This window comes from Osmia bicornis, unplaced genomic scaffold (assembly GCF_907164935.1).
Source record: "Osmia bicornis bicornis unplaced genomic scaffold, iOsmBic2.1, whole genome shotgun sequence".
NCBI lineage: Eukaryota > Metazoa > Arthropoda > Insecta > Hymenoptera > Megachilidae > Osmia > Osmia bicornis.
The window spans coordinates 86,482-100,240 of NW_025791258.1; the positions used below are offsets into that span (position 1 = coordinate 86,482).

Consider the following 13,759-nt stretch of genomic DNA (forward strand, 5'->3'; position numbering starts at 1 on the left):
ATATCAATTATTTATAAATTATATAAATTATGGAATGCCCCTGTTTAAAGTAGAATATATCAATACTAAGAATCTAGTACCCTAGGATTTCATGCAATAATAATATATTTACTTACCAATTATCTCTGTCTTTGCCTCTCCCACAAGACACTGCCGTACTCACCAATGCTCCGTAACAGTCTTGCTTGGTCACCAGCTTCAATGTGTCCACCACCACTGTTTACACAGTTTTCTAATCTGTATTTTAAGTTTCTACGCACTTTATAAAAAATGTCTGCTTTGTTTTGAATTTTTTCAAAGGCATAATTAATACGTCCTTTTAAATCCGCCACAGTCCTTATTTCAGTGCCCGATTTATACACAATTTGCTTCACTGCGCCCCACAGAAAAAAATCCAGTGGATTTAAATCGGGGGAGCGTGGAGGCCACAAATGTGGAGCAGGTGTTCTCCCAATCCATCGCGATCCAAACATTTGCGACAAATGTTCGCGTACTGGTCTGCTAAAATGTGGTGGCGCGCCATCGTGCATAAAATAAATCCTTCTTCTTCTTTGTTGGGGAATGAGCCTTCTTAATTCTGTGATCAATTGCGATCGCAAAAATTGGCAATATCGTTGGCTAGTTAATGGCGCCGGTAGATAAATAGGACCGATTATATTATCACCGATTATGCCAGCCCACACATTTACTGAAAACCGGCCTTGATTAAAATGCTGTTGCATAACATGCGGATTTCTTTCTGCCCAGATCCTGGTGTTTTGCCGATTTTGGATGTTGGTGTTGGAGAAACTACTTTCATCCGTAAATATAATGTTTTTAAAAAAATCCTCGTTATTCTCCACTTTCCTCAACATCCACTGACAAAAGTTTATCCTCTGTTGATAATCCGATTCCCTTAACGCTTGGACCTTCTGGATACGATATGGTCTCAAGCCTTCTTCACGGATTACACGACGTACCGTCATATGTGAAATATTCACGCGTCGTGCAATGCCACGGAGTCCCATGAACGGATAAGTTCTTGCAAGTGCAATCACTTGCTCTTCCGTCCTCCAATGCGTCCGTGGTCGACCAGCATGGCGGTGGTTGTTGCCGGCGTCTGATAGTGAGGCTTCACTAAAACGGTGGTCCAGTCTTTGAAACTGCCGTCTATCAGGAACGGATCTCATTCGCATTGATCTTCCACTATTTTCTAGCCATTCGCGGTATATATCCCGAGCTAGGGTATAGTCCCTATTAGCTGCATCGATGGCACGGAGCATTTGACGCACATTCACAAATGAATGATTATTGTTTTGGCCACGACGCTCCATAATGCACGGGTGTTTATTACTAATTATTAAAATTAATAACACTAAATAACACTAAATAATACTATTAACACACTATGCCACACTAGTACTCTACACTTAATATTAACACTATTACTACTACGATAAATAATAATAAAATACAGAAAAACACAAATAACTACACTATTGTTATAATAATAATAATAATAATAATAACAATAATAATAATAAACGAAATAAACAAAAGTTCATGCAAAGTAAATACTTTGAGTAAAACTCGAAGGAAATCGTACTCGTTGCGAAATGTTCACTCTGTCGATGTCAAAGCGATTCTGACGTTCTAGAGTTCTTGCAATGGCTTTCCAAACCCCAATGAAATTAGTGTTAGTTTTCCACAAAGAAGTCAAATGCGTTGTAGTTGGTTAGAGAAAGTTAAAAATGTGTTTTGGAAGACCATTGAAACCGACAGTTTGGAGTAGAACAAAGTTTACGATGTTCGTATCCTGTGGTGCTTTCCCATCGGAAATTCAGAGATGACAGTAACCAGTTACAAATTTTGCGTGTCTTTTTCCTAGAGACATTCTTTGCAAGGGTAGGCGTCGACAATAAAGAAGAGGAACGCACGTTTTAACATCTGGATTTAAGTAAGCGAAGACATTAGGTTATTTTTTCTATTGTCAATTCCTATCCTTGCACGGAGTATCCCTGAAAAAAGGATACGTGAAGTTTGTAACTGGTTAGCGTCAATCCCGAATTTTTGGTGGGAAAGCACCACAGGATACGAATATTGTAAATTTTGTTCTACGTCAGACTCTTGGTTTCAATGACCTATCGAATCACTCCCTGCATTCTTTATAATTAATTGCATTAATTGCAGCGCATTTTTCCTCTATGTAGAAAACCAACACTATCTTCATGGAGTTCTTGAAAAGCCTTAAAATCGTTTTGACAACAGTAACGAGAATATTTCCAAGCGACAGTCATTCTCCTTTCAGTTTCAATTGAAGCATCTACTTTATTCTTAAGTCTATAATGTTTTCATTATTATCATGATTGCTACCATAATATAGTAATTTATATGTTTTCTTCATTTTTTAATTATGTATCGTAATAGTAATAGTAGTAGCATTGTAGTAATAATAATATTAATTGTGAGTGTAGAATGGTGGTATTAATAAATTTGTCAATAATCCATAATAAATACTCGCACATTATGAAGCGTCATAGAAGAAATAATAATTACACATTTATAACTGTGCATTAAGTGCTTCGTACCATCGATGCAGCCGACAGAAATCATGCCGTATTGATATATTCTACTTTAAACGGGGGCATTCCATAATTTACATAATTTATAAATGATTGATATAATTAGACGCTCATCAATATAACCAAATAGTTATCCTTTAACCTAATCTAATTATATCCCATTCCATCTTGATGGAAGAATACCCACCACCTTCTCGTGGTTTCCATCGGTAAAATGGTATTCCATTCTAAAATGGTATTGCCCCAACGGTGAAAGATAAGAAAAGTCACTTGACCGAACCCTATACAAGTAGGTCAATGCACCTTACTAGGTCTACTGTCCCTTTAAACGTCGCATGGTGTCAGTTTAGGGTAGGGGTACGGCGCACAGCTGTGCCAGGCCCCAGCGTTGGGGTAGATACGCTCAAGTGGCAGGGTAGTGGTAGGCCCTCGCCTATACGTGCAACACTACACAATCAAATCGCTATGAATTATTTAATAACTTTTCCTGATGAAACGGTTCGTTTGCGACATATAGTTCCTCTCAAACTTTTTCTCCTCTCAGTGTGCAGAATGTGTTGGTGTAAAAAAAAATTTAACAACAATTTTCAATGTTATAAACAATTTTGCGGCAGGTTTTTTTTACAAATGTCCACCGATCCTAGGGTGTAGATTCACCCCCTGGAGCCGTGACCATTAATTTTTTTACACCCTGTACATTGATCGGTGGGAAGGGATAATCATATTACATTATATCCAATGTAGATATAGTAATAATGATATTGTTATTAAATGTACATTGGTCTGTGGGATTAAATCAGTATATTAAATTTCATCTGATGTAGATATAGTAATAATGATATTGTTATTAAATCTACATTGGTCTGTGGGATTAAATCAGTATATTAAATTTCATCTGATGTAGATATAGTAATAATGATATTGTTATTAAATGTATATTACATATCTAATGTAGATATAGTAATAACGATACTGTTATTCTATGTATATTGATCTGTGGGAAGGTATCAGTATATTACATTGTATCCCATGTAGATATAATAATAATGATATTGTTATTGAATGTACATTGGTCTGTGGGATTAAATCAGTATATTAAATTTCATCTGATGTAGATATATTAATAATGAGATTGTTATTAAATGTATATTACATATCAAATGCAGATATAGTAGTAACGATACTGTTATTATATGTACATTGATCTGTGGGAAGGTATCAGTGTATTACATTATATCTATTGTAGATATAGTAATAACGCAACTGTTATTATATGTACATGGATCTGTGGGTAGGGATCAGTATATTACATTATATCTAATGTAGATATAGTAATAATGATGTTGTTACCAAAATTACATTGATCTGTGGGAAGGCATCAGTATATTACATTATATCCAATGTAGATATAGTATAAATGATACCGTTATTAAATGTACATTGATCTGTGGGAAGGTATCAGTATACTGCAGCAGATCGAATGCAGATATAGTAATAACGATACTGCCATTATATGTACATTGATCGGTGGGAAGGGATCATTACATTACATTATATCTAAGGTAGATATAGTAATAATGATATTGTTATTAAGTGTACATTGATCTGTGGGATTAAATCATTATATTACATTATATCTAATGTAGTTATAGTAATAACGAAACTGTTATTATATGTACATTGATCTGTGGGATTAAATCGGTATATTAAATTTCATCTGATGTAGATATAGTATAAATGATACTGGTACTCAATGTACATTGATCTGTGGGAAGGAATCAGTATATTGCAGCAGATCTAATGCAGATATAGTATTAAGGATATTGCCATTATATGTACGTAGATCGGTGGGAAGGGATCATTATATTACATTATATCTAATGTAGATATAGTAATAATGATATTGTTATTAAATGTATATTACATATCTAATGTAGATATAGTAATAACGATACTGTTATTATATGTATATTGATCTGTGGGAAGGTATCAGTATATTACATTATATCTACTGTAGATATAGTAATAATGATGTTGTTACCAAAATTACATTGATCTGTGGGAAGGCATCAGTATATTACGTTATATCCAATGTAGATGTAGCATAAATGATACTGTTACTCAATGTACATTGATCTGTGGGAAGGAATCAGTATATTGCAGCAGATCTAATGCAGATATAGTAATAACGATACTGCCATTATATGTACATTGATCCGTGGGAAGGGATCATTCTATTACATTATATCTAATGTAGATATAGTATAAATGATATTGTTATTAAATGTACATTGATCTGTGGGATTAAATCAGTATGTTAAATTACATCTGATTATGATATAGTAATAATGGTATTGTTATTAAATGTACATTGGTCTGTGGGATTAAATCAGTATATTAAATTTCATGTGATGTAGATATAATAATAATGATATTGTTATTCAATGTATATTACATATCTAATGTAGATATAGTAATAACGATACTGTTATTGTATGTACATTGATCTGTGGGAAGGTATCAGTATATTATATTATATCTAATGTAGATATAGTAATAACGATACTGCCATTATATATACATTGATCTGTGGGATTAATCATTATATTAAATTACATCTGATGTAGATATAGTAATAATGGTATTGTTATTAAATGTACATTGGTCTGTGGGCTTAAATCAGTATATTACATTTCATCTGATGTAGATATAGAAATAATGATATTGTTGTTAAATGTATATTACATATCTAATGTAGATATAGTAATAACGCTACTGTTATTGTATGTACATTGATCTGTGGGAAGGTATCAGTATATTACATTGCATTTAATGTAGATATAGTATGATATTGTTATTAAATGTACATTGGTCTGTGGGAATAAATCAGTATATTACATTTCATCTGATGTAGATATAGTAATAATGATATTGTTATTAAATGTACATTGGTCTGCGGGATTAAATCAGTATATTACATTTCATCTGATGTAGATATAGTAATAATGATATTGTTATTAAATGTATATTACATATCTAATGTAGATATAGTAATAACGATACTGCATTATATTTACATTGATCGGTGGGAAGGGAACATTATATTACATTATATCTAATGTAGATATAGTAATAATGATATTGTTATTAAATGTATATTACATATCTAATGTAGATATAGTAATAACGATACTGTTATTATATGTACATTGATCTATGGGAAGGTAACAGTATATTACACTATATCTAATGTAGACATAGTAATAACGAAACTGTTATTATATGTACATTGATCTGTGGGATTAAATCAGTATATTAAATTACATCTGATGAAGATATAGTAATAATGATACTGTTATTAAATGTATATTACATATCTAATGTAGATATAGTAATAACGAAACTGTTATTATATGTACATTGATCTGTGGGAAGGGATCAGTATATTACATTATATCTAATGTAGATATAGTAGTAATGATATTGTTATTAAATGTACATTGATCTGTGGGATTAAATCAGTATATTAAATTACATCTGATGTAGATATAGTAATAATGGTATTGTTATTAAATGTACATTGGTCTGTGGGATTAAATCAGTATATTAAATTTCATGTGATGTAGATATAGTAATAATGATATTGTTATTAAATGTATATTACTTATCTAATGTAGATATAGTAATAACGATACTGTTATTGTATGTACATTGATCTGTGGGAAGGTATCAGTATATTACATTGTATCTAATGTAGATATAGTATGATAATGTTATTAAATGTACATTGGTCTGTGGGAATAAATCAGTATATTACATTTCATCTAATGTAGATATAGTAATAATGATGTTGTTATGTAATGTATATTACATATTTAATGCACTGTTCGCGTCGCGCGATTGCATACTTGCTCGAGCGGTTGTTTTTAAATTTGGCGCTGTGCGAGGGTCTGCGGTTGGACGATGTCACGCAACCCTGCGCAGGCGCGGGCGGCGTGTCGGTGGTGGTGGCGGGGTATGGCCCGGGATCGGGCCCGCGCATTGAACCGTGATCGGTCAATTTGTGCGGGTGTTTTCCCAGAGTTTTTCTGAGTTTTCCCAAATCTTTTAAAGAGTGAATTGTGTTTTGGATCTTGGACTGGTGGTGTTCGTTGACGTGCGCTGTGGCTGTCGGGCGTGGGTCCTCTTGTTGAAGCAACTAGGTGCTGTCATTTTATCTGCACGGCCGGGCGATCTTGTGGGTGGTTCAGACGGCTAACTGTGCGCACAGTTCTGCGATCGGTTGATTCTGCCCACCTGGCTAGCCGTGCAGTTAGTGGTGCGTTTTTTACGGCCACTTTGTCCTCTTTGCCGGGACGTTACCTGTGATCAGGGTTTGTAGTTTTTTGGTAAGGACCACGACGATTTGTTGCGACGTCGGCGAGACACCATCCGATACGATTGGTAAGAGAGCTCTCGATTGTGCGAAGTTATAGTACGGCTTGAATGATTATGCAAGTGCATGTTAGTTTTAATTTCTAGTTTTATTTCACGTTTTAGATTATTAGATTTTGTTGTATCCTTTTATGTATATATTCTTTTAGTATAATTTGTTTGCTGGGACCAGGCTTTTTCCCCACTTTTGACTGGGGTTTTTTACAGCCGGTACCCGTAGAGTAGAGTCAGTTAGGGTTTTGAATTATTAAAGTTATTTTTTTGTTTTAATTATATATCAGTTGTTTTATTTATTTACCGGTGACGCCAATTCCACCTCATGTCCTTCCTCATTTTATTGTAACTCCGAATAGTCGGAACATATTTTTTGGTGCTCCGGGTGAGGAATGAGGTGATTGTGCAGAACCGAAGTTAGCTGATTTGCCAGTTTTGAGATCAAATACAGTAAATAAAACTAGAGATTGACTTTTTAGGCTGACTGTTAAGAGACAGCGTTATCCCGTTGCATGGGCGATTCTTTGTTCGCGCGTTCTTTCCTGTAGGGGCGAGTAACGTAAACATAGACTTTTGGTCGCGTCGCCACGAGTTCAAGTGGGCCCACGGCGTCACGTTTCTTCGAACTTTGCGGTCCGTTTCGACTGCAGAGACGTGGGAAATTTTTATTTTTGTTTGAGAATAACGTCAGGGCTATAGTGATTTATTGTTTGTTTTAATTATAGTAGAGCGATACAAATATTATATTGTTATATTTTCTTTATTCTTGTTTGGTAATTGGTTTATTGAATTTAATTTTGTTATTAGCTTATTTTATTAGTTTTGATTCGCGGTTTAGATTAATTAAGTAATTTCGAGATTTTTGATTAATATGGCGCCTACCGCTTTGAAAAGGCTCATTACGGTGCAGTACACGCGATTAGCAGAAATCGAGTTGTCGAGCTCTCGATTAAGAGACAAAGATCGCAGCACTTTTAATCGAAATATTATAGCTTCGCGAATCGAGTCCCTACAGGAAATCTGGAAGGATGTGCGTAGCGCGCATGCTGATATTTCAATTCGTGATGAGGCGGAGGGCGACGCGTATCTTACGGATAATGTGATTGGCCGCTTGCAATCGACATACGAAGATACGCTTGATTTTTTGTTGACTGTACAAGCGGAATTGGAGGCTGCAGAGCAGCCTACCTTGCCGACCGGGCCACCGAACGCTAGCTCTTCTTTAACACTCGAGCACCGCGCGGCTAAACTTCCCAAATTAGATTTGCCCACGTTTTCCGGTCAATACGAGGACTGGGAAAATTTCTGTGATTTGTTCACTAGCTTAGTACACAATGCACCCGGCTTGGCTGATGCAAGCAGGTTGCAATATTTAAAAACTTGTTTAAAGGGGGCGGCTGCGGATCTCGTTAAAGATGTGACGACTACGAACGCGAATTATTCGGCGACGTGGCAAGCTTTGAAGGCGCGTTTTCACAATCCGCGTTTGATTGTATACAAACATTTAAGGGCACTTTTGGATATGCCATATTTGAAGAAAGAATCCGCAACAGAGTTGCGTTCATTTGCTGACGAAGCTCAGCGTATAGTACGGGCGTTAACAAATTTGCAAATGCCAGTAGGGCATTGGGATATTTGGTTTGTTTATATCCTAGCGGCTCGTCTGGACTCCGATTCTCAAAAAGCGTGGGAGACGGAATTAAGTGTTAGGGATCGTCGTATGGTTTTAGATAGCGTCGCGGAATTGGGGGACGTAAACCCTTTAGATCGATTTCCGAAATTCGCGGATTTATCCGAGTTTTTAGAAAAACGCGTTCAGGCGCTCAGTATGGTCGCTTCAAATAGTATTAAACCGGAAAAAGGGCCTTCAGCTATACCTAAGACTGTACTGGGCTCGCGACGGGTATTCCATGCTGTTTCGTCTCAACCTTCAGTTGATGGGAAACCGAAGTGTCCCTTGTGTACTGGCGCGCACTGGTTAGCCAAGTGCTATAAATTCCAGGCCAAGAGACCTTTCGACCGCCGTAGAGAGGTACGCCGGTTACAACTCTGTTACAATTGTTTTGGCCGTCATAGGGTGTCCGACTGTCGTTCGTCTTTCCGTTGCACGCAATGCAAGGAAAGGCACCATAGTATGATTCATTTGGTACAGGCCAGCGGTTCTCAGTCAAAGGAAAAAGATTCGTTTGAGTCACAGGGTTCAAACGACGGGAAACCCTCTACGTCCTCGGGTGTTAATGTGCACACTGCACGTGTTCTTTCGCGTAGGTATACGGTGCTGTTAGCAACTGCTCAGTTAACGTTGGAAGGGCCACACGGGGCGCGGACCCGTGTGCGGGCTTTGCTAGATCAGGGATCTCAAGGTTCGTTTATATCCGAATCAGTTGCTAACCTTCTAGGTTTACGAAAGCGTCGCGTTGATGTTCCGTTAATGGGTCTCGGTGCGAAGTCTGCCGGCACTGCCTGTCTGGCTACGAGTTTTAAAATATGTTCGTTAGTTGACCCGTTGTTTCAACTCGAAACGGAAGCGTTGATCCTGTCGAAACTCACGTCGCAGCTTCCGGCTCGACACATCATGGAGTTGGATCTCGGGTCGTTCGCGGGGTTGTCTTTGGCGGACCCACAATTTTATATTCCGGGATCGGTCGACGTTATTTTTGGTGCAGACATTTATGGTCAATTGTTGCGTTCGGGACTGCGTAGTTTTCCTCCCTCGTCCCTGATTGCGCAGGAGACGGTCCTTGGTTGGATTGTCTCCGGCCCTGTACGTTCGGACGGTTCACGGCGGGCGGTCCACCATTTAGCCGCGCCACTTCACATGTTGCATTGTACCGCGGAGCATGACCTAGACGAGTCGCTACAGCGGTTTTGGAACCTCGAAGATTTACCAGCGGCCACGTCGCTGAAACCATTAGACGAAGCGTGCGAAAGATTGTTTCGAGAGTCACACGGTCGTAATGCAGACGGTCGGTTTATTGTACGTCTTCCGTTAAAATCTGAACCGCCAGCGGTTGGTCCGGAAACCAGACGTATGGCTATCGGCTCTCTTGCGCATATGTATCGCCGGTTTGATCGCGATTCTAGACTTGCATCGGCATACCGCGAATTTATGTCCGTTTATGAAAGTTTAGGACATATGGAGCGTGTTCCCGCGTCGGAGCTTGTTAATTCGCGTGCATGGTACCTTCCACATCATGCGGTCGTGCAATCGACGCCGTCAAAGTGGAAGATTAGAGTAGTTTTTGATGCGTCGCGAAAGACTCGCGAAGGTCAATGTTTAAATGATTTTCTTTTGCCGGGACCTGCTCTTCAGCGTGATCTCTCGTTGATCTTATTAAATTGGCGACGGTATCGTTTTGTGTTTACGGCGGACGTTGTTAAAATGTTTAGGCAAATTTGCGTCGCGCGCGTTGATCAAGATTTGCAAAGGATAGTATGGGCTCCTAGCTCGTCGGAGACGCCGGTGGAATACCGGTTGACAACCGTGACTTATGGGACGGCGTGTGCTCCCTATCTCGCGATTCGTACGCTTCTACAATTAGCGGAGGATGAAAAATCGCGCTTCCCTCTCGGTGCCCAGTGTTTAATATACAACACGTATGTGGACGATACGTTTTCGGGCGCGGACGAGCTCGCCGTCGCGGTGCGCACCCGACGGGAGCTCATTGACCTTTTAAAATCGGCGGGCGTTGAGTTAGATAAATGGGCCGCGAATCATGCTGATTTGCTGCCGGGCAATACACAGCAATCTGGGACGGAAGACTCAAAATCAATAGGTATCGATGAGTCTGTCAAAACTTTAGGGGTTCAGTGGAATCCAGATCGGGATGAATTTCGTTTCACTACGTTAGATTTTAAAGGCTTAACCGGAGCAGTGACCAAGCGGTCTGTTCTCTCTAATATTGCGCGCTTGTTTGATCCGCTGGGGTGGTTGGCTCCGATTACGATAACCGCCAAGATTTTGATGCAGGATCTTTGGATTCTAAAGATTGGATGGGACTCTGTTCTACCACTAGATGTGCAGGATAGATGGCGTGATTATTGTAGCTCCCTTTCAATTTTGCCTGCCTTGTCAATTAGTCGATGGTTGGGAGCCTCTTGCGACTCGGGTTCGCAGATTCATGGGTTCTCAGACGCCTCATCTCGTGCTTATGCTGCAGCAATTTATATTAGAATTCATGAGGGAAATGGTCGGTTTCGAGTTTCTCTGCTATCCGCGAAAAGTAAAGTTGCTCCTGTGAAAACAGTGAGCATTCCTAATTTAGAGTTGTGTGGGGCCGTATTACTTGTCAAGCTTCTTTGCCATGTTCGTAAACTAGATTTTTTACAGAATTTGCCTGTTTTTACTTGGTCTGACAGTCAAATTGTTTTGACTTGGCTTCGCAAACATCCATGCCATTGGAAAACTTTTGTGGCGAACCGTGTATCGTTCATCCAGACAGAGTTGCCGGGTGCTATATGGGCGCATGTGCCCACGAATGAGAATCCCGCAGATTTGGCTACACGTGGTAGTAAGCCTGTAGACTTGATACATGCAAACCTGTGGTGGCATGGGCCTGATTGGCTTGCGATGCCCGAGGAGCACTGGCCGAAAGCGCCGCTAGCTCCGCAGGTCTTGCATGTTGAAGCGACTCCGAGTGATCCGGAGATTTTGTGTAGATTTTCTACGTTGACTCGGTTAACTCGTGTTGTGGCTTTTTGTTTACGTCCATTGGTTAGTTTGCGAAGGCGCAAGGACAATCTTTCTAAATTACCTGATTTTTTGACCACATCAGAATTGTCTGCAGCACGAATTGCAATAGTTAAGTTGGCACAGGCGCATGCTTTTGATTCAGAAATTAAATTGTTACAGATGGGGAAAAGTTTACCGAAGCGTAACCCTTTGCTTAGTTTAAATCCGTTTGTGGACAAGATGGACGGTGTTCTGCGCGTTGGGGGTCGTCTAGTAAATTCGAGTTTGTCTCACGATCGCAAGCATCCACCTATTTTACCGCGTCGTTCTCCACTTAGTCGTTTGTTTGTTCGGCACGCGCATCGTTCCTGTCTTCACGGTGGACCTACACTCACGATGAATACGGTTTTACAATATGCATGGATTCTCGGTAGGACCCGTCTGGTCAAAACGGAGATTCGACAATGTGTCACTTGTCAACGCGTCAAGCCACGTTTGGCCTGGCAAATGATGGGCAATCTGCCTGCCACGCGGATTACACCAGCTCGACCGTTTTCTTCCGCCGGTTTAGATTATGCTGGACCTTTTCAGGTTCGCACTGCTAAGGGTCGGGGTTATAAATGTTATAAGGGTTATATTGCACTTTTTGTTTGTTTCACGACACGAGCAATCCACCTTGAAGTAGTGAGCGATCTCACGACTCGGATGTTTCTTGCCGCGTATCGGCGTTTCGCAGGACGTCGAGGGGTCTGCCGGAACCTTTATAGTGATAATGCTACCACGTTCCAAGCCGCGGATAAAGAGTTGCGGGCCATGTTTATAGCGGCTTCGGATTTTTATAAGAGTGTAGCCGCCACTCTCGCGAATGACGGAACGACTTGGACGTTCATCCCTCCGAATTCTCCCCACTACGGAGGTTTATGGGAAGCGGGGGTAAAATCGGTTAAACATCACTTGAAACGGGCGATCGGTGATCGACCTTTAACCTTTGAGGAGTTTTCAACTGTTTTAGTAGAAATTGAGGCGTGCCTCAATTCGCGGCCTCTTTGCCCTTTGAACGCGGATATTGAAGATCTGCAGGCTTTGACACCTGCGCATTTTCTCGGTGTAGCTTCAGGGTTAGTTCCAGACGAATCACCCCCCGACGTGTCAGAGAATCGTCTTGAACGGTTTCAATTGCTTCAATCGATTAGAAACAATTTTTGGAAGAAATGGTCGGAGGAATACCTGCAGCATCTGCAAGAGCGTTCAAAATGGCGAGGACCAACGGAAAATTTCGCGGTAGGTCAACTGGTTCTCGTGCGGGACGACCGGTATCCTCCTTCGAAATGGCCTCTCGGGCGCGTTACTGAAGTCCACCTTGGACCGGATGGTTTAGTGAGAGTAGTCACGGTACGAACGGCTACTTCTTGTTTAAAGCGGCATGTTGCGCGATTATGCCCGTTATGGTTAGAGCGGAGTCCATCCAAGCCTGCGGCGGATAATACAATAATTTGAGCGCGAGTTAAAGGTTCGTCCGGTGGACGAAGGCGGGCGGAATGTTCGCGTCGCGCGATTGCATACTTGCTCGAGCGGTTGTTTTTAAATTTGGCGCTGTGCGAGGGTCTGCGGTTGGACGATGTCACGCAACCCTGCGCAGGCGCGGGCGGCGTGTCGGTGGTGGTGGCGGGGTATGGCCCGGGATCGGGCCCGCGCATTGAACCGTGATCGGTCAATTTGTGCGGGTGTTTTCCCAGAGTTTTTCTGAGTTTTCCCAAATCTTTTAAAGAGTGAATTGTGTTTTGGATCTTGGACTGGTGGTGTTCGTTGACGTGCGCTGTGGCTGTCGGGCGTGGGTCCTCTTGTTGAAGCAACTAGGTGCTGTCATTTTATCTGCACGGCCGGGCGATCTTGTGGGTGGTTCAGACGGCTAACTGTGCGCACAGTTCTGCGATCGGTTGATTCTGCCCACCTGGCTAGCCGTGCAGTTAGTGGTGCGTTTTTTACGGCCACTTTGTCCTCTTTGCCGGGACGTTACCTGTGATCAGGGTTTGTAGTTTTTTGGTAAGGACCACGACGATTTGTTGCGACGTCGGCGAGACACCATCCGATACGATTG

The 13,759-nt window shown here is 40.6% G+C and overlaps 1 protein-coding gene across 1 annotated transcript; it reads left to right on the forward strand.

Moving 5' to 3' along the window:
• The first annotated feature begins 7,860 nt into the window (after positions 1–7,860).
• LOC123988908 lies at positions 7,861–13,158 on the forward strand. Its single transcript, XM_046289665.1, has one exon. The coding sequence runs from the start codon at positions 7,861–7,863 to the stop codon at positions 13,156–13,158; it is 5,298 nt and encodes a 1,765-aa protein (XP_046145621.1).
• The last annotated feature ends 601 nt before the right edge of the window (positions 13,159–13,759 follow it).